Source organism: Megalobrama amblycephala, linkage group LG7 (genome assembly GCF_018812025.1).
Source record: "Megalobrama amblycephala isolate DHTTF-2021 linkage group LG7, ASM1881202v1, whole genome shotgun sequence".
Classification (NCBI taxonomy): domain Eukaryota; kingdom Metazoa; phylum Chordata; class Actinopteri; order Cypriniformes; family Xenocyprididae; genus Megalobrama; species Megalobrama amblycephala.
In genome coordinates this window covers 42,903,842-42,925,068 of record NC_063050.1, presented here as the reverse complement: position 1 = coordinate 42,925,068, position 21,227 = coordinate 42,903,842, and the positions used below count along the sequence as shown (strand labels likewise).

At 36.8% G+C, this 21,227-nt stretch overlaps 1 protein-coding gene across 4 annotated transcripts in view; it reads right to left on the bottom strand.

Moving 5' to 3' along the window:
• Window positions 1-1,033: 1,033 nt before the first annotated feature.
• Window positions 1,034-21,227, bottom strand: part of spock3 (SPARC (osteonectin), cwcv and kazal like domains proteoglycan 3) — a 49,403-nt gene continuing 29,209 nt past the window's right edge. For all 4 annotated transcript variants that reach the window (XM_048197589.1, XM_048197591.1, XM_048197588.1 and 1 more), the window contains 5 exons: window positions 8,516-8,629; window positions 8,146-8,367; window positions 7,132-7,194; window positions 5,778-5,915; window positions 1,034-2,501 (listed from right to left, as the gene is read on the bottom strand). In XM_048197589.1, the coding sequence (XP_048053546.1) occupies window positions 2,356-2,501; window positions 5,778-5,915; window positions 7,132-7,194; window positions 8,146-8,367; window positions 8,516-8,629 (683 nt within the window). In that variant the 3' untranslated portion in view covers window positions 1,034-2,355. The remainder of the gene's footprint in view (window positions 2,502-5,777; window positions 5,916-7,131; window positions 7,195-8,145; window positions 8,368-8,515; window positions 8,630-21,227) is intronic.

Genomic DNA, 21,227 nt, shown 5'->3' with positions numbered 1-21,227 from the left:
TTATTGAAATTAAAAAAATGCAGACAGTTTTGTGTGATGGGTAGGCTTAGGGGTAGGGGTAGTGTAGGGGGATAGAATATACAGTTTGCAGAGTATAAAAACCATTACACCTATGGAGAGTCACGTAAACCACATATACAAGTGTGTATGTGTGCGTGTTTTTGTAACATATCAGGACACAAATTTGTATAATGATATGGGCATGACATAGATATTACAAGGAGAGGGTGACATTACCCCATGTCCCCATTTTTCAAAAGGCTTATAAATCATACAGAATGAGTTTTTGTGAGAAAGTAAAAATGTGCACAGTTTCCTGTGATGGGTAGGGGTAGTGTAGGGGGATAAAAAATACAGTTTGTACAGTATAAAAACCATTACGCCTATGAAATATCCCCACAATTCACAAAAACAAACCTGTGTGTGTGTGTGACTTCAGTCCAAAGCCATCAGTAGTGTGATTTTCAATGACAGGAAGGGGAAAAGCTGTTGAATGAAATTTGTTTATCCAGTTGGTTCCTAGTACAGAGCTACTGACAGACACACACTAATATACACACACGTTAACACAAAAACACTCTCACACATACTTGCATTACACACACGCATCTATGATATGCAAAACATATTTAGTATGTGTTCTAGTAAGAGCTGCAACTGTTTCCAAGCCATTGGTTTGTCTTAGCATCTTATTTTTAATCGAATTTTAGATAAGTGTTTTAATTCAGTGAACTACAGTGTAAATTTGATCCAGACGCACACACATAAGTTGACAGGCACATGATTGTGTTTAAATGATTAAACAAGTGTTCAACCCCACAGATGCCCCATTTTATGTGTGTGTGTGTGTTTGAGACTGTGTGTGTACAGATGAGAAATTGTGGCATATAAAATATTAAAATTGCATTTATACATAATGCAGACCAGGCACACCAGAATTCTCTCTCCATCTCTCCCTCTCTCTCTCTCACACACACACACACACACACACATACACACACACACATATAGAATTACTGTACAGTAAACTCTGTTTTGGTCTGTGTAACTTTATTTGAGCAAATTATATGTATACTGTAAAAAACAAACAAACCAAAAAGTGTTATCTCTATGACAACAGCTTGACAACACTGATAAAGGTGATTCCTTTGACTTCTGTAACTGATTATCATAAACTCATTCAACCAAATAACTTCTTTTTTTTTTTTTTCAGAAAACACCACAATGTCCATAGAAGTAAATTAATATTTTCATATGCACATTATGAAAACAAATCTGACAGAAAATGCAAAAGCACTGAGAGGGACGAGGAGAATTAAGTGACAGCAGCAGCATCTATCGTATGATTTGTCGTCTACAGTAACATATGCAAACTAACTAATCATGTCCACTTTCTCCTATAGACAAAAACAACAGAGAACGTGACGCAAAAACCTCTCATTTTTTTTAAAGATTCATATGGCAGTCAAGTTCTACATTCTAATACTAAATATCTCCTTCTCTCTTTTCTCCCAGACCTCTCTTCCACCCGTTCCTCGTGTTGCGTCAAAGGCACCTCATGCCCAAGGACTGCCAAAGTATTCACAAGATAAGTGTGTGTGTGCGCGTGTAAGCCTCTGTAAATAGCATTACTCTGTCCTCTCGTAACATCGACTGAAGTCACATCTGTTTTATTGTGTGTCTGACGTGTGGTCACTCCAGGCCGCGTCTTGGCCATTTCAAACAAGTTTGCTCTAGAATGTCCACCTTTACATATCAAATATTGATATAATTTGACAATTCATCTGTAGTTTTAAGTATTCATTCTGCTAATGAAAAAAAAGATAAATCAATGTAGGCATGTGATTGTGGTGTTATGGCATGTGATTATAACCGTTAATGTGTGACTAAATGTGTGAAAATCAACATTAAGCCCTCATGGCATGACTGTAAAATCACATCCTAGCAGGTGTAAAGAGTTACGTCATGTAATCATGCCGTCAGGTGTGTGTATGCATGTATTTTGTATGTTTATTTGTGTGCATGTTTATAAGTGCAAACATTTAACCCTCATTAATCTCTCATCAAACCCGCTTATGAATTCCTGAACTTCTAGGACTGTCAATACACTTGTTCACTTTGGATGAATATAAGAAATGTAACAAAAATGAAACGTGGTTATTGAGTATTGGTATTAATTTTGTACAAATGTTATACAGCACAAGGGGTAGATGAACCCTTTAGTAATGTTAGTACTGCACTCTGCCGAGGTCACCTAGAAACGTGCTTTAAGACCAAATGAAAGTCTGTTTTTTATTTGGTTCCTTCTTTTTAAATGTTTTAATATAATTAAAAAACAACAACAAAAAAAACAGATTATGACAGGTAACCATACTCATCATCAACTTGTTCATATTCATCATCATCATCTCCCATCTCCTCTTCATCATTTACAACATCACCATCCTCATCGTCTGAGAGCAGAGAGTCACCACTGCCAAAATCTCCAGAAGACTCCGTGGCTGAAAGGAAAAACAGTAGCTCTTTTGATTTCTTTAGCTCTTAAAATGAATTTCATTGGTGTTTTTGAAAGAAATTAATACTTTTATTCAGCAAGGATGCATTTAGTGGATCAAACGTGACAGTAAAGACATTTATTATGTGATAATTTCAAATAAATGCTGTTCTTTTGAACTTTCTGTTCATCAAAAAGAATCCTGAAGAAAAATGTATGACCGTTTCTACAAAAATCTGAAGCAGTACAACTGTTATCAACGTTGAAAATAATAAGAAAAATTCTTGAGCACCAAATCAGCTTATTAAAATGATTTCTGAAGGATCATGTGACACTGAAGACGGGAGTAATGCCTGCTGAAAATTCAGCTTTGACATCACAGGAATAAATTTATATTTTAAACTATTAAAATAGACAAGTTATTTTAAATTGTATTATTTCACAATATTACTGTTTTACTGTATTTTTGATCAAATAAATGCAGCCTTGGTGAGCATAAGAGACTTCTTACAAAACATAAAAAAATGCTACAAACCCCAAACTTTTAAATGGTAGTGTAGTAATAATGTCAAATGTTTTAATTTATATTAATTTAACCAATCAAAATTATCTAACAATATGCCATTTGTTTCATGAGACAATATACAATACTGCAACAAAAAACAGCTACATCTGTAGCTGTTCACTACGGAAGAGGATTAGGGCCAAGCAATAATAAAAAAATAAAACCATCTCGAGATTAAAGTTGTTCAATTTCGAGAAAAAAATGTGTTAAATTTCGAGAAAAAGGTCGAGATAAAATGTTGAGAATAAACTCATTAAATTACGAGAAAAAACTCGTTAAATTTCGAGAAAAAAGTCGAGATAAAATGTTGAGAATAAAGTCATTAAATTACGAGAAAAAGTCTTTAAATTACGAGAACAAATTCATTAAATTATGAGAAAAATGTAAAAAATTTAACGACTTTTTCTCATAATTTAATGAGTTTATTCTCAACATTTTATCTCGACTTTTTTCTCGTAATTTAACAACTTTTTTTCTCAACATTTTATCTCGACTTTTTTCTCGAAATTTAATGATTTTTTTCTCATAATTTAACGAATTTGTTCTTGTAATTTAACAACTTCTTTCTCGTAATTTAACGACTTTTTCTCATAATTTAATGAGTTTATTCTCAACATTTTATCTCGACTTTTTTCACGTAATTTAATGACTTTTTTCTCGTAATTTAACGACTTTTTTCTCAACATTTTATCTCGACTTTTTTCTCGAAATTTAACGATTTTTTTCTCGAAATTTAACAACTTTAATCTCGAGATGGTTTTATTTTTTTATGATTGCTTGGCCCTAATCCTCTTCCGTAGTTCACACAGTATACATTCTTTTGTTTTGTCTGCATAATTAATGTCAGACCATTTTTTTCAGCATCTCACGCCATGAACACGCCGTGTTAAAAACTTGAAACCCAAGGACTCCATTTCGCTGTTTCATCTAATGTAATTGTTATTGAATGCAAGAACTAATACTTGGTATAGTTTGATCTATATTGAGCTTGGTATAGTATCTATTTTGTGTCAATTGATTGTTTTCTAATTTATTAGCTAATTAAAGGGTTAGTTCACCCAAAAATGAAATATCTGTCATTAACCACTCACCCTCATGTCGTTCCAAACCCGTAAGACCTTCATTCATCTTCGAAACACAAATTAAGATATTTTTGATGAAATCCGAGCGATTTCTGATCCCCCACAGAAAGCAACACAATTACCACTTTCAAGGGCCAAAAAGGTAGTAAAGTCATCGTTAAAATAGTCCATGTGACTACAGTGGTTCAACCTTAATTTTATGAAGTGACAAAAATACTTTTTGTGCGAAAAAACCAAACAAAACAAAAATAACGACTTTATTCACCAATTTCTTCTCTTCCGTGTCAGTCTCCGATGCTTTTCACGTTTTAAACACAGTGCAGTGCTTCCAGGTTCTATGTCAGAATGCCAGCTCAGTATTGAGCAGCTCCTGCGTCAGAAGCGCACACATGCGTCATACTGCTCACATGAAGCGCTTCGGAGACTGACACGGAAGAGAAGAAATTGTTGAATAAAGTCATTATTTTTGTTATTCAATTAACCCTTTCACACGTAAGTTTAAAATATTCTTGCTGACCCCCCAGCGTGAGTTTTTCAAAGCGACCGTTATTTAGAACTTATCACTTTGTTTCCATGGTGACATGTCATTGCTTCTTATGTGACACACCGCAGCCACAATAGCGCTGTATGTAATGATCTGCTTTTATTTCATTTTTCCTTTTTCCTTCAAAATATTCACAAATTTTTTGACTATAGCTTGAAATATCTGATATTCCAATTGTCAAATATTTTGTTGCTTAAACACCTTTTATAATGATCGCTGCCATATTTGTTTGTGCTGCAGTACAGAGAATCGGATCTGTTAGATTTACAACGCGCAAATTCATCCACTTCTCCCGAAATACATGAAAGTAAGTGAACCGGTGAACTGGGAGAAGAATAGAGTAAATTTTAAAGTTACTTACACAATGTGTATCTGATATGAATAAGACGTGTCGTCTAATTATAATGGAAAGGACTGTTATTGCCGCTTCCATAGACATCATTGTGTATTCTACAAACTCTAAATGTATTATTTTGTTACTACTCATGTGTATTTAAATGTCTGAACATTATGTGGTTAAAAAAAAAACACTGCATATTTGTGATATTATTAAGAGCGCGTCCGTCTCTGGCTCGCACGAAAGCACATTTGAATTGGCAGTTGATCACATGATGCACTTAACATTCTATTCACACCGGTGTGATCGTACGCTCCAGGGACCAGCCAAGACTGATCACACCGGTGTGATCATATGTTTCACAGGGTTAAGTCACGTGGACTATTTTAATGATGACTTTACTACCTTTCTAGGCCTTGAAAGTAGTAATTGCGTTGGGATCAGAAAGCTCTTGGATTTCATCAAAAATTTTAATTTGTGATCTGATGATGAATGAAGGTGTTACGGGTTTGGAACTAAATGAGGGTGAGTAATTAAAGAAAGAATTTTAATTTTGGGGTGAACTAACCCTTTAACTAGCCACTCCAGTTTTAAATAAAAAAAATCAGGATTAAAATGCGAAATGTAAAATGATTGGTTATCGTATCAGCCCAGAAATTCTATATCATTGCATACATATTAAACGGACTACTAATTTTACTTGTTTCTCATGATTAGATAATGAATCTAAAGATGTGAGGTTTATGGATGCTTACCACAGTCAGCAGGCCCGTGGGTATGAGACCCCGCAACCTCGTTTCCATAGCGGTCGACACACCAGCACTGACCACTGCTACCATGACACTGGTGAGGCCTATAGAAGCCATCCTCATCACAGGAGGGGATGTATGGACCTACACAAACAACACACACACACACATTAGCATCAGTCCTAATGTCAGGAAAGATTACATCAAAGACAAGATTATACACAGCCACAGAGAGTGTCTCACAGCCACACTCACACAGATAGGGAGATGATATATTCAATGTCAGAGAACATAGCTGTCACCTCCGAGAGCTTGCTTTCTCTCTCTCTGTCTCTCGCTCACATTCATTGCTTTTCAACTTCACAGCTTCTTGCTACAGAATCACCACAGTCAAGGTTTTTTTTTAATCTTTCTCTCTTTTTTTTGTCTTTTTATAATTCAGTGCCGGAAGCCAGAGCCGTCACTGTGCGTTCCACTCAGGGGAGAAACAGCAGTTAAAAATATCCTTTTTTTCATGTCCAATTTTCCCTTATCTCATTCCCCTGCTCAAATTAAACACGCGACCTTCAGAGAGAGGGAAAGAAATTCTGAGTGATTTCTAGCTTTAATAGAATTAATGTTGGCTTCCCTCTTGCTGTATGGCACCACTGTAACTGTGTTCAGGTTGTGATGACATTGAGTTGGTTTTTAAATGCTAGTGCTTTATATATGAACATGGTGAAAAATGCTGAGAAGAAAGTTTCAAATATTTGTAACTACAGAACACAAGTCTGGTGTTTACAGCTGTGAGTCTAGAATAGATTTTAGTGTGTAATGCTACTGCACTTTGTGTTTCAATAAGGTATGTCAAAAAAGGGGAATAGACACAGTCTGTCTATTCAGGTGTAAATGACAATGATACAATTTTTTTGGAATAATTTAGCCACTATTTAGTTTGAATCGGTTCAAAATTTAATATGCAAATGTATTTTTTAAAAGTATGCTGTAGACAATTATAACTGAATTTTTTACAGAATTAGGTCAATAGTTTTTTTTTATTATTTGGGTTATGAATGTACAATACATTTATTATAGAAATTATAATAAATTATACAAAATATAGAATTTACAACATAAGATTGATGCATCAATCTAGCTAATATAGATGATAAAAATACCCATGAAATTCTTATTCCAACTTCATTTATTCAGCCAATTTAAAATGCTTATCAGTCAAGGCTGATAATCTCAAAATGGCCAAATACCCGAGGCCAAAATGTTGGTCTGTCACTAAACATGATTCTGCATTACAAACATGGACCCTTTTTTCTGTCTTTGAGAAAATTACATATATAAACGAAACACGAGAGAATGGACTCACCCAGTAATTTCTTCCCAGCTTGCTGTTTGTGGATGACCGTGATCTCTGATTGGCAGGGAGCCTCTGAAACACATTGATTTCAGATCAGAAGTGAGAAAGAAACCTTTAGCATTATTCCACTGGTAGAGCAATTTTAACTGCAGGCATTATATCATTTAGTATATAAATATCTCAGTACTACATTACCCCACTATGCAAAAGGGAGATTAAGTTTCATGATTGCTAGAATGTCTTTCTCTTAACAGTTAATGATTTTCTGTCTTAACAGTTAATGAGACTTAATGTCCTAATTTTCCTTCTCAGATGAACACACCAGACTATACACAGGCTGTATGTGCTTCATACACTTTACAGTAAGGTCGTATATGGTAGTATTAGTACTTTAACATCATTAATTTTGCTATTGTAAATTTCTAAAAATATTTAAAAAAATATTCAAAACATTTTAACAAGATTATAAACATAACACACACACACACACACACACATATATATATATGAGTCATATTTTATTACCATTTTTTTAAACTATAGTGAATAAACTGTATTAATGAATGAAATGTTCAAGGTGTCTGAATAAATTTTGGTTTGACTGTACAGTATATTAACATTGACAAGATAAATTAAAAATGTTAAATCTTATTAAAAGTAGTGCTATTTCATAACTAATTTCAACATATACAACCTTAATATAACATTACCCATATGCTCTGGAATACTTCATTCCCATTGGTAGATTATGGAATTGACTGGTGAAATATTTTTGTATAATGACCTCTAAACTGTATTTGAGTGTATCCATGAAAACATACTGGTTTTACTTTCATGTCTGCTTTGCTTCAAGGTACTGATCTCTCTGTCTTATTTAACTGTGCTATAATGTTCATGTGGTTAGTTCTATTAGGCAGTGTGCTTGTGCAGGTTTCTTAATAATACAGTAAATTAATAGACTTTTAGTTTCTTGAAATTCTTGAATGCATGTGGAAAAGTTTGTTTACAGTAAGTTTACTGTACCTTGATATCTTTGAAAGCAGGAACACCACTCCTGGCTAGAAACAAGCCTATCTCTGTCTGGGTCACATGACCTGAGGAAGGCTATAGTGCACACATCACTCTTCTCTGAGCTCAAGCTGGACAGCTCTGATTGGTCGAGCTGAAGGTCAAAATTTGTGTCCAGTCTGGAGAACATCCAGCCCAGAGAGTCCTTACAGAGGGGCACCTTACTCATGTCCACCTCTAAACAGACAGATAGAGAGGTTGTAGAAAGAAGTTTAATTTCTTTTTATTTTTTTGGACATAAAATCCATCGTCAATTTTATTAAGTTAGCAGTAATTTTAGCCGTTTTGATGTGTTGTGTTGTGTTATGTGTGTGTGTGTACTCACTCCTCTCTGGCTTCTGGAACTTGTATTTCTTGCTGGGATTGCCACTCTCATGAAGAACTGTGATCCACTCTCGTAATCTGCTAACCACTCCAGTCATCTCTGCATTACCACACTCTACACAGACAAATACATGCAGAACATCCATCCATACATAAATTAAACGACTTCAGTCGAACACAACAGTAGGGTTTCAGAAGTAAAGAGAAATCAGAAATCTGAGGTTAAAATATGCTTCTGTGGCAGATTTTACTTTTAAAAGACTGTGTTTAGTTGCCCAATTTCCTGTGAAAGACTACATTAACCATAATTGTGAAGAAAACTCCACCAATCAGAGTACTTACTGTTACCATGGAAACAGAAATAGTGCCAAAGGAGCTCAGCAGTGACTGTCCACTCCCATAAAATTTTACAAATTACTTAAGTCAAACTACTTACATATTTGTACTAGTGCTGTCAATTGATTGCATTTTTGAATCAAATTATTTGCAAACCTGCACATCACCAACTGATAGGCCCTAAACACAGGGGGCATATGATTTGAGTATACAGATTTAGGGCTGGGCAATATGGCAAAAAAAATAAAACGGAACTTAGATTGCGCATAACCCCAATAACGCTTTTCTGAATGAACAGCCGCTTGAGAATAGTAATGTGTTCTACATTCATAGAGCGTCACATGAGAGCGGTTAATCAGGTGCACCGGTGTTGTGCCGAATTTCGACCCCCTGCCAGATTATTACCATCCTAGTATTGATAGGTTTAGGAGTAGGTGTGGGGGAGGGGTTAAGATTAGGCAATCAGGTAGCGACTTCAACGAAGGGGGTAATAATGTGGCAGGGAGTCGAAATTCGGCACAACACCGACGCCATCATGACGTCGGGTCATTTTCTTCTCCTAATACTGTTATCATTGCTTTATTGTCAACATCTAATTGTAACGCTTGCTAACATTTTTATTCAAAATCGCGATTTCTCCGATTAAAAAAATAATTAAATCAAAACATTAAATTTGAATTAATCGGAAAAATCACCCAGCCCTATACAGATTTATTTTATGTGCATTTTAATGTCATTTACAGCTAGATTATTTTAATATATTAATAATAATATATTAATTTAAATACTTTTTAGTCATCCTGCAGCCTCCTTGGAAGGTTGCTGAGGCCCCCTGATTGAGAACCACTTTTATAAATTAACAACATTTTAAATGCATAGCCCTAATTTCTAAATATTTTAATATTCTGAAATATATTCAAATATTTTGTATAATTACACTCTTTTATAATTATACTCTCTAATGTCTAATTGTATATAGATTTACTGTGACTTTGATTACATAATAATGGCAGTACACATAACAGTCAGTCAGTCGTGCCCCTTTGTCATTACTGGATTAAACGTGGCCTATTTTTTTTTTTTTTTTTTTTAAAGGTTACTGGTTCTACACACCATTAAAACTTAATTGCTTGATTGCTAATAAAGGATAGTGCACAACACACCAGTTAGAACATAACTTAGTGATGCTTTGTACTGTAAATAAATGATAATTTTTATTCTATGTTCTGAATTCATTATTTTTCTTTGTTTGTTTAATAAAATTCTGATATTGTCCAAAACCCCACTTTGCCAAGGGTATTTGCAAAATTTTGGAGCTTACTTTATACAGTATTTTACTGTCATTTATGGGCCTGTTTACACCTGGTCACTTAATGCTTTTCTCTGATTGGATAGCTATCAGATTGTGAAAACACCAGGCATAAATGACCCCCTGAAATTCTTTTCACTCAAACCACCTCCTGAAGTGATGCATTCCAGACAAAACTGGACAAGTGTAAATGCATCTGGTTGTTGAAGCCACATATGTTAATTCTACTCCTCCCTAAATGGTAAAAATAAATAAATGCGTGAGAGTGTGTTACACCGTGTCTCCACCAGATGCAGTGTAGACAGCCTGAAACTGTTGTGGCATGGTGCGGAAATGTCAAGCCAGTGCAGCATCACCATGGAAGTTTGTCATTTGCATATGTTTTTAAATTTAAACATGAAGCTCAAGAAGATGTGAAAGAGAATTCAATTTGGTACCTGCGCATTATGCGAATACTGATTTGAGTTCTCTTTCACATCGTCTTGCGCTTGAATGTACAAACTCGCACAAAATTTTCAAAATGATTAAAAATGAATGAATAATGATTTTTATTTAATTTTATTATAATTTTATTTCATCTGTATCTTTGTTCAGTTGTATTTATTTGTGATTTGTTTATTTGTTCCTGTTTTATTGCTCAATGTTTAAAATGCAACATTAAAAATTTGAACTGGATTTGATCTTGAAATTAGCTGATGATAAATAAAATGCAGCTCACATCTGTTGCTTTCGCTGATGTGAATTTGCATATAGCACGGGAATTGAAGATAGGATTTAGTAGTTTTGCTGAGGCACGTTTATGTGACAAAGTGTAATGAAGTCTGGGACAAAAATGCATGAAGTGACCAGGTGTAAACAGACCCTATAATTTGCTTCTGTCATATGCAAACTTTATGACACTTAATTGCAGAGCTTCAGTGTTTATGTCTGAATGTGGGCTCAACGCGGCCAATACTGAGCTGCTGTTCGGATGTAAACACTGAAGCTCTGCAATGCAAATAGCTTAGCAGTATGACAGGGGACATTGTTTTTGCGCACAAATTTTCTTGCCGCTTTACAATATTAAGGTTGAACCGCTGTAGTCACGTTGACGGTTTTAATGATACCTTTCTGGACCTCAAAAGGTGCAGTGTCGTTGCTGTCTATGTGTGGATCAAATACCCTTGGATTTCATTAAAAATATCTTAATTTATGTTCTGAAGACAAACAAAGGTTTTACAAGTTTGGGACAACATGAGGATGAGTAATTAATGACAGATATTTCATTTTTGGTCTTGTACACACTTTTTTTTTTTTTTTGCTTTGAATCAAAGGATTCAAATGTGATTGATCTCCAAAAAATGTATAAGAAATTTACAGTTTTTCTCAATCACTCAGTTCTCAAATGAGTGATTGAGAAAAAAACAAAACAATGAGTTCAGATATCTGAACAGTTTCTTTCTTTTTCACATCAAATTTGAATTTCTTATTGATTTAAGCAAATTGCATTTTATCACATGTGCAAAAAAGTACAATTGTCTACAGTTTGCACAATAACTAAATGCACATGGCTTGTTGATCAAAACTGAGAAGTTGATTCTCAGTGCAGTCACTTCACAATTTCTAAACATTCTTTCATCATGTGAGCCATCACATGCAAAATGATCCATTCAGTTATCATAACGTATCAGACATGATATATTCCATAAATATCTGACATGGAATGTTTGTAATGTCTGATAAATTGGCAAATGGCCTGCCATTGTAATGAAATACGAATCAATTTTGAACATGGAGGAATGTCACAACCCTAGAGAGGCGTATTTACAGCAGTACATATTTATATAGTACATTTATGTTTGTAGAAATGTGTTACATGTAAACTGAAAATTCACAGTTGCTTGTCGTGAAAGAGCTTAATAGTTTGTTGTGTTGTTAGGGGAAGACAGAATACATAAAAAATGAACAACTGTGAATTTTACATGTAATGCATTACTACAAAAATAAATGTACTGTATAAACAAAAATGTTTATTTACTTTTTTTCTACTACAGTATCGACTTTTCCCAGTAAAATTTTACATACTGTTGAAATCTGTTTCTAAGAATCTCAATGTGATATACAAGAGAATTCAGCTATAGACAAAACTGACATTCTTGTATAGTGTAGAAAGGAGTCAGTGTCAGAAGAAAAAAAAAAAAAAGTAAAAAAAACATGAAGTTTGTAAATAACAAATGTTTCCATGGTGAAAAACATCTAAAAATTTGACCAGTGTGGCTCACACAATGAAAACAATGCTTTATTTTAGTGGCACTGGCCAATTTACTGACTCAATAACTAGGATTGAAGCATACATTAAATGTTTGGGGTGAGTAACTACATTTTGCAGCATGTTCCAGCATACAGTTGTGACAATTGCACAAGTCACACTTACAGTTTAGAGAATGGTAAGAGTGTTTCAAAAAATGTGCCAAAGCGATTGAGAAAAACTGTAAAGTATACATGTCTAGCTTTACTGATCCCAGCTAAACTTGATGAGTGTTTTCATTAAGAATAGATAAAATGTGCAGGTTCATTGCTGGTTATTAAGGCTCATCAGTGAACTGGAGAGAGACCCAACAGCTCTCTCATTTTTCTGCCCTTAAGGAAGGTACTTAAGTCCAGTTAACCCTCAAGGTGAGAGCAATCCCTGCTATTATTGTCCTGTAGCCAGTACATACTGTCTGGTGACGCTGCAGGCTATATAACCAAATTGGATAACATCAGCAATAACTGTGCCTGCGGGTGAGATTAGTACTTATCCAATGTTTAAATAATTTACTTGATTGTATTTTCTGCATCCAGTGTGTTTTGTTTTGATGCGTTCATTAGATTTAATAGTCTGTGTGTATTGTTTGGGGATGGTTTGGGTTATTTGATAAATATAGTTTTATCGTAGGTAATTAATGAGCATAACTGATTGAATTCTTGTAGCTAATGCATCAGAAATCTGTGTTGATTGTTGATAAGATGCAGTACTGGAAAGAAGGATTGGTTGGGGCTTTGCATTCAGAAGCAGCTGCCAGGGGTTTTATTCAAGCTCTCTAATTTTGGATGTGTTCTTTTCCTATTCTTATGCAGTGATGAAATGTTTATAGAAATCAGCAGAGACGCACATCGGCTGTGTTATGTTTCCTCTGACATTTTGTATAGATGTGTATACGGGGTGTGTAGCTTTTTTTCGCTTGTTCTTTAATTCGCTGTGGATAATGGGACAAATAGTAGGGGCGTAGCCAGCAGTATAGAAGAAAAAAAAAGTAGAATTATTATACTCACATTCTATTGCATTGCGTCTGTCCAAAGTTTAACAGAGACTCGCTTGCTGTCAGGACGAGACTTAAATGGAAATACTCACATGACTTTCTAGCATTCATCAATAGGGACATAACCATAAGATGGCACTTAATATAGTGCTTTATAGCACTTATAACACACGTCTCAAGTTTAGGATAAGTTGGATCATGCACTTTTCCTACAGCAACTCATTCTGTGTCCTCTATTATTTTTCAGATGCATTCGCAACAACAAACTATATTGTTCCATTCCATAGATATATACACTAGATGTCGCCTTGGCTACGGCAGTTCATTGGAACGAATGCGTCAATAGAGCCGCCATCTTGGAACAGGGGAGCCCCTCGCTTTAATGCATCAGAGTCAATGCAGCCAAAGGTCTAACGGAAATAAAATCACCATAAATCGTCATGAATGCGATTTTCTAGGGTTTTTTTTTTTTTTTGGTTCGTTCCAACGGTCAGACATGTATTTATCATTGAGTCCAGAGAAAATTTAAGGTTTTGTTATTAAGATAATCTACTTTTTAAAAATATAATGCATAGTGCTAGTAGGCCTAAGTTTATTAGTCACATTCTTCCACTTGAGTAAACTTCGAATGAACTATCGCTACTTACATATAATTATTAAAGAATAAAACAGTAAAACAACATGATAGTCACCATAGTGGTACTTAATTGCGAACATGTACAGTATAACAAGAATCAGGTGAAGTTTGCAGTAAACAGTTTCATTTTATTTATTTATTTTTTTGCGAAATATTTCTACCGACAAATATTTCGACCGACACTTAACACCTACCACGCAACCTCATGTAGACGCGCAATACATTTTAAGCATAGATGGCATTACAGGTCATGGAGTAGGCGGGTATAGCCGTGGCAGGTCGCGGGGCAGGCGCGTTTATCCGTGGCAGTTCGACTTACAGGCGCTTTTATCCGTGGCAGATCGCGGGGCAGGCAGGTACAGCCGTGGCAGGTCAAGTGACTGGCGCGTACTGTAACAGATCGAGTGGCAGCGGCAACAGGTCGCGGGGCACGCGCATATAGCGGTGACAGGTCGAGTGACAGGTCTCAGTGGCAGCTGCCCCCGCCACGCAAAGATTTTACCCCTACTGCGGTTTTCCTAACTGTCAAAAACTAGCTGCGGTCGTTAACCAAGGACTGAAACAAACCTACGTAACCAGAAATATAATTTCGTAACATTCAGTATCATAAAACACATTCTCACTTGTGAAATGTAATCCCTTGCTGTCTGTTTTTTAGATTTCTTTCGTTTGAACATCCATACGCAGCACAAAAGTCCGGCATCGTCCATGAATTCAAAGTACGGGCGGAGATAGCAGTGTTACCTAGCTACTTCCTATGACAAGACCCCTGTTCCAAGATGGCAGCGGTTTTGACGCATGCTTAGAACCCCAAGGCGACATCTAGTGTATATATCTATGCTTCCATTCTATATCAGTTTCGTTCCACACACAAATAAGTTCCACACATGCAGTGGTTAAAACAATGCTACATTCATTCAGTACACAGTGCATGCCAAATCAAAAGACCCATACTGAAAATTTGCAGTACGTGTTTGAGTATGTGTACCATGTGTATGTGTACCCCTAAAAAACAATCAATGCTTATTGTTTAATATCTCATGATGGCTTAAAAAACAATATTGCAAATAAAAACTCAACAGACCAATACAAGCCCTTGTGGACACATAATTAACATGACAAACAGATTAAAGCAACAAGACTTTAACTACACCCCCATCCGATCACCACCCGCCCCCAGCGCCGGGCCTGCTGCATTTATTAAATTTGGAAACAGCAATATGATAAAAGAGACAAATGTTCAATCTAACTTTAATACTAATAAAAGGAATAAACAATTCTTCCCACCAGTAACATAGTTCATTAGCCAAACTGTAGGCTGTTTATAGTTGTCTAGCAACATAGCACATTAGTGTACGATCCATGGTGTCAGGGCGATCATACAAAAGGTCATTTAATGTGATTTTTAAAGACTAACCTATTAAATATGGTCAACCATTTCAATTAGGTCAAACAAAGACTAGCATGAAGTAGACCATAGTAAACACAGTAAATATAGATGATGGCTTCAAGGACCAGTGCCCGGTTGCATAAAGCGCCTTAAGTTTTTCCCTTAAGTATAACACTCAAGGCATGATTTCCCCTTAACTAAGGGAATGACTTAAGGGTGTTGCATATAATCTCTTAAACTGTTCACTTAAGCCGCGCACACACTTAACGATTGTAAGGCCGATTATGAATGTAAATTGATACTTATGACAGATCGCGCTCAAACGCGTCCAGTCAGAGCCAGTTGCGTTCAGTCTGCGATTACAGTCGGTCTTCAAATTCCATGTGTAAGTATATAAATCGGCTCCAGTCAAAGGAAACAATCGGTATGTGTGTTTAGTTCAGTCTTAGAATGTTTCAGCTAATCGTTATGTGTGTCCCCGGCTTTAGGTAAGGGAAACCGTTAAGTGTTTCACGACAGCATCCCAGGTTTTGCCGTTATAAAATTCTACTGTTGCCATGGACACGTTATTTGTTAATACATATCGTGGTAAGTTTTCACAGAAAACAACATAAGATGGATAAGGAAAACAAAAAAGAAAACCAAATATGAAAGAGAACGACCAGACGAGAAACTCAAATTGATAGTTTACTCAAAATTGAGATTTCTGCCGTCATTCACTCACCCTCATGTCGTTCCAAACCCATAACACGTTCATTCACCTTTGGATAACAAATAAAGATATTTTTAATATTCTCTCATCATTTATGTCCATTTATTGAAAGACATCCATATGATTACGGCTGTGTCGGAAGCTCAAACGTGCGCACAAGAACCAATGAGGTTTGTTCGTTTGCGCTTCCGTTGACCATATATGATATGTGCTACATATGTGATCTCATCAATGTTTATGTGAATAAACGGCTAAAGTACAATTTGTTTATCATATAAAGCGGTCGATCGTGTCTCATTAGAAGACTTGGATTGAACCTGCTCACTCCGTGTAACACTTAAGGTGAAGTTTTCCTAACCTTATGTTATACTTAGGGAAATGACGGTTAAGGGGCTTTATGCAACACTTACGGTTTTTTAAGGTATTACTTAAGTGAAAAATACATACTTAAGGGAAATTCTTAGGGTTTATGACGTTTCACCTAAAGAAACCCTTAAGTAATACTTAACGGTTATTTTCTGCAACACCCTTAAGTTTAAGGGAAACATAAGGGCAATCTTAAGGGAAAATTACACTTAAGGCGGTTTATGCAACCGGGCACTGTTCTTCAGTGAAGAAAAAAAAAAATCGGATTTTTTTTTTTTTTATATCAAACTTATGATTAAAAAAAAAAATCACAAATCAGTCAAATAATTACGAAGCCACACATGGAAGCAATTCCATTTTGATAAATAAACAAAAAGCATTGATCCTTAAAAACACACACAAATGTTTATAGTTGAAATTTAGACACGTTTTAACATTTGAATTGTTCTTTAACAGCTACTACGCAAACCAAGTATGAGAGAAATTTAGCTCTACACAGACCTCTCAAATGTGTCAGATACAAATTACTCTACTGTTCAAGAGTTTGGGTTGTTTTTTTTGTTTTTGTTTTTTACCAAAAAGAAACACTTTTTATGTGTTTTAAAAAAAGGTATCTTATGCTGACCAAGGCTGCATTTGTTTGATCAAAAATACAATAGAATGTTTAGGTTACGACTGTAACCTTGGTTCCCTGAGAAGTAAACAAGACGGTGGGGCAGAATGTTGATGCTATGGGAAGACTTCTGCGTGATTGTGACTGAAGCACATGTGAAATCACTCCAATCTCATTGGTGAAACATGATTCCGTGACAAACAAAAGCTTAGAACATAAGCACTTGAGATCCTGGCATGGACTCTGAAGAATCTAATAAAAGTGTACAGAGAGGCACCACCTGCCACATCACAAACCTCTTGAAGGGAAACCCCTGACAACAAAGCCTTAAGCTGGGGACACACTTAACGACTAGCTGAAACATTCTAAGACTGAACTTAACACACTATATGATTTTAAATGCTGACTATAAACACCGACTGAATGCAACTGGCTCTGACTCTGATCAGTCTTTAGTATCAAATTACATTCATAATCGGCCTTACAATCGTTAAGTGTGTCCCCGGCTTTAGAGGCAGCCATACTTCTTGTAGAATGGGCTTTTATTAATAGAGGTGAAGTAAGGCCACGCGTCTAATAAGCCACAGAAATAAGTCTCAACAATCTACTTGCTTATCCTTTGCTTAGATGCTGAGGAACCCCGTCTCGGTTAAGCAAAGCATACCAGCAACTGGTCAGTTTTATGCCACTAGGCATGACTCAATAGACTGACTCAATAGTCTCAAAGTGTGCCATTGACCAGTGGTTCTCAAACCTGTCCTGGGTACCCCCCACCACTGCACATTTTGCATGTCTCCCTCATCTAACACACCCAAATCAACTCTTGCAGTCTCTACTAATTAGCTGATGACTTAAATCAGGTGTGTTAGATGAGGGTACATGCAAAATGTCAAAAAAGGTTTGAGAACCACTGCCATAGACAATCCCTTTAGAACTGGTTCCCAACCTTTTTTCCAGGAGACCCCTATTTTAACATTCAAAATCCTTAACGACAAAACACACTTGAAGACATTTCATTAACTGACAGGGATTACAAAATCAGTTGTTAATTTTTTAATAAATGTAACAACAGCAGAAACATTAAAATAGTAGCATTAAAAACTACAAACAGTTTTGACTTACAATATAATGTTATCTACTAACATGTACTAAATGTTCAAATAATGTATTGACCAAAATATTTTATAAAATGCTAAACCTAATATTCCAGCCTTTAAACCATTTTTAAGAAACAGGATGTCAAAATGATTATAGGTATTTTATCTGCTCAATGAATAATTCTAGATACCTTATTATATGAATTTAGATTATTAGAATGCACATTAGCTTAATTTCCATTAACTGGTTTACAACAGCGCATAAAAATGTGGTCTGAGTTTCACAAACAAAAGTCGCAGACAGGCTGAATGAAAATGTAAATCCACTCTCTCTCAGTAGGTGGCGCTTATGGAACAGTAGAAATAGATCTGTTTCCCAGGTAACCTCTGTACACAAAGCAGCACTTATAAAATATGCGTTACACGGAGGGAAGATGGAAAACAAAAATGCAATCAAAACTTTTCTCAAGGCAGTCAGTTCCCTTCAGAGATACATTCATAGAATTCATTCATACTTAATTCATATAATTTTCCTCAGCACTCAGTTGTAAAGGATGTAAAACCTCTCACTTCTTTCCACCATTTTTTCTAAGCAAAACAAAACTCACTGCGTGTTGTGTCTGCCTGAGACTGTTGCTTACTTTGCTTAATACTGGACAGTATTTACCATGAGTTTTACAAATCCTGGCAATTAAATACAGTTTTAATGATGATTAAAATATTAAATTAATAATAACCATTGGAAACCGCATTGTGTTTTATCGTCAAACTGGTAACCGTTTCATCCCTAACCCTTAAACTAGAGTAAGCTTGGCGACCCCTCGTAAATCTTACGAGACTAAGACCCCCAGGTTGGGAAACACTGCTCTAGAACAATGGCCAAATACCAAACTCTTGCATGACTTGCAGGCCTCAGCAACATAGCACCACAGAGGAAACAAGATACCGATGATCACTGCCCAAAGGTGCGGGGTAAGCATCAATGGCTGCTTAAACCTTTGGAGTGGAGGGGGTTAACCCAGCAGAAAAATTATCCTGAAGGAACTCCAGCACTGAAACAACAAGGGCCATTAACTAGGTCCAATAACTCACATTTGCTACACCATGAAATGAAGGGTCTCCACTTCAAGGCATACAGTTTCCTCAAGAAGGAAATCAACTCCACCATTTGGTGGAGTCTCCATTCTCAGCCTTGACAGAATGTCTGCTTTCTGATTCATGTGCCCAGGGGTGTAAACTGCCTTCACTAGGAGCACCTTGGCCAGGGCCCAAAGGAGAATCTAGTGTGCCAGTCTGCAAAGAGGGCAACCATGACTTAAAATGACGTGCAACCATGACTTAAAATGACGTGCAAGTGCCAGTTCTGTCAACTGTCCAAAATGCATGCTAATATTGCAGCTTACAGACTGAATATGGATACTATGGATGTGAAGCCATTTGAGAGAGAGGCAGACTTGGTACCGCTGAATCACTCAGGAAGTTTGTGAAACTTCCTGCTTAATAATCGCGAAACCTGCGGGAATGAGTATAATTATGCGCGATCCAGCATGATTGATGCAACTTCAGCAACGTCTGCTGCTGCCTTACATTTGAGAGACAACTGATGCTTGATCACTGAAGCAGCTCCAGTTAGCAAGTGCTTTCGGTGTGAGTGCGAATCTTTCCGTGCCTTTAGCCTTCCGCGCTGACTGGCCGGACTCGCAGCTCCCAACAAATCAGATGGGCGGAGACCGGGGCTTGCTCTAGGCCACAGAGTGGTGCATTCAGACAGAAGTGGCTGCATCCGAGCCAAATAGCGCGTTTCAAAATTAAATTATTTTATCGGCAAAGTCGGTTTTGAAAATGACCGATACCGATAATCATAAAAATGCTTAATTTCGGCTCAGATAATTGGTCGACCCTTAGTACAGTTCCTTCAGATCTATTGTTACAAACTAGTTCTCTGACCTGATTTGACAATAAGCTGGATGTTCCCACATCTCCCTGGAGAGGCCAGCCTTTAAAGGCCTGAGCCCTCTGGCATTAGGACCTCTTGCCTGAAGCCTTCTTTGAGAGGACGATGGTCTTCTGATCCAGCTGCCCCTGGGAAGACTTCGGCTGAGAGTGCTGTCTCAACTCCCAGTCTTTCTGAGGGGGGCTCGAGAAGCGACACTCTGTTTTTGTTGTTGCCGGTGTGAGGAGCTCAGGACCTGGGTCCGGCGAGGGATAAACTTCTGGAACACCACTGCGTCTCTGAAGAGGCCAGGATGGGAAAGCACCACCATAGCTCCCATGGAATGGCTGATAGCACAGGCAGTTTCCTTGATGGCCCCAAGAGACAAATCTGTGTCATGGCACAACACTTTCATAGTGTCTGGGCCCACTCCTTCACCTTCATCCAAGTCCCTTAGTAGAACGGCCTGGTATGCCTGCAGTATTGGCATTGTGTGCAGCCATGCTCCAGTCTGACCTACTGCTGCATAGGCTATACCCACCAAGGAAGAAGTTGTTCTACTAGGCTTTGTAGGTAATGTCGATGAAAACTCGAGAGAGAGATAGCTCCCAAGACTCTCTTCAACCCTGGGCATCACCCCATACCCATGTTCATTTAGCCCCATGATAAACAAAAAGTTGGACACTAAAGACAGGCAGAAAATGTTTTATTCCAGGAACTCGACTGTGGGGATTCAGAATGAACTGCAGGCTCCAATCTGGAGGCTGTGACTTGCTAGGAAGAAAACGCTCCTCTTGAAAAAGCTAGCTTGCTCTTATGGCATACTTCCTGTTTCTCTGTCATCCAGTTAATGTTTAACTTGGCCATGGTTCAAGTCACAACCGCCTCATAAGCATTGGGCCTTTACTCGGACCAAAAGAAACCGTAAAGCATGTTTCCAGATCCAGAATAAAGCTCTGGAACCATTGGGTGAAAGCTGAAAAAAGGGACGGGCCCATCCCAATCTCCTCCACTAATTCCATTTGCGACCCCTATGACC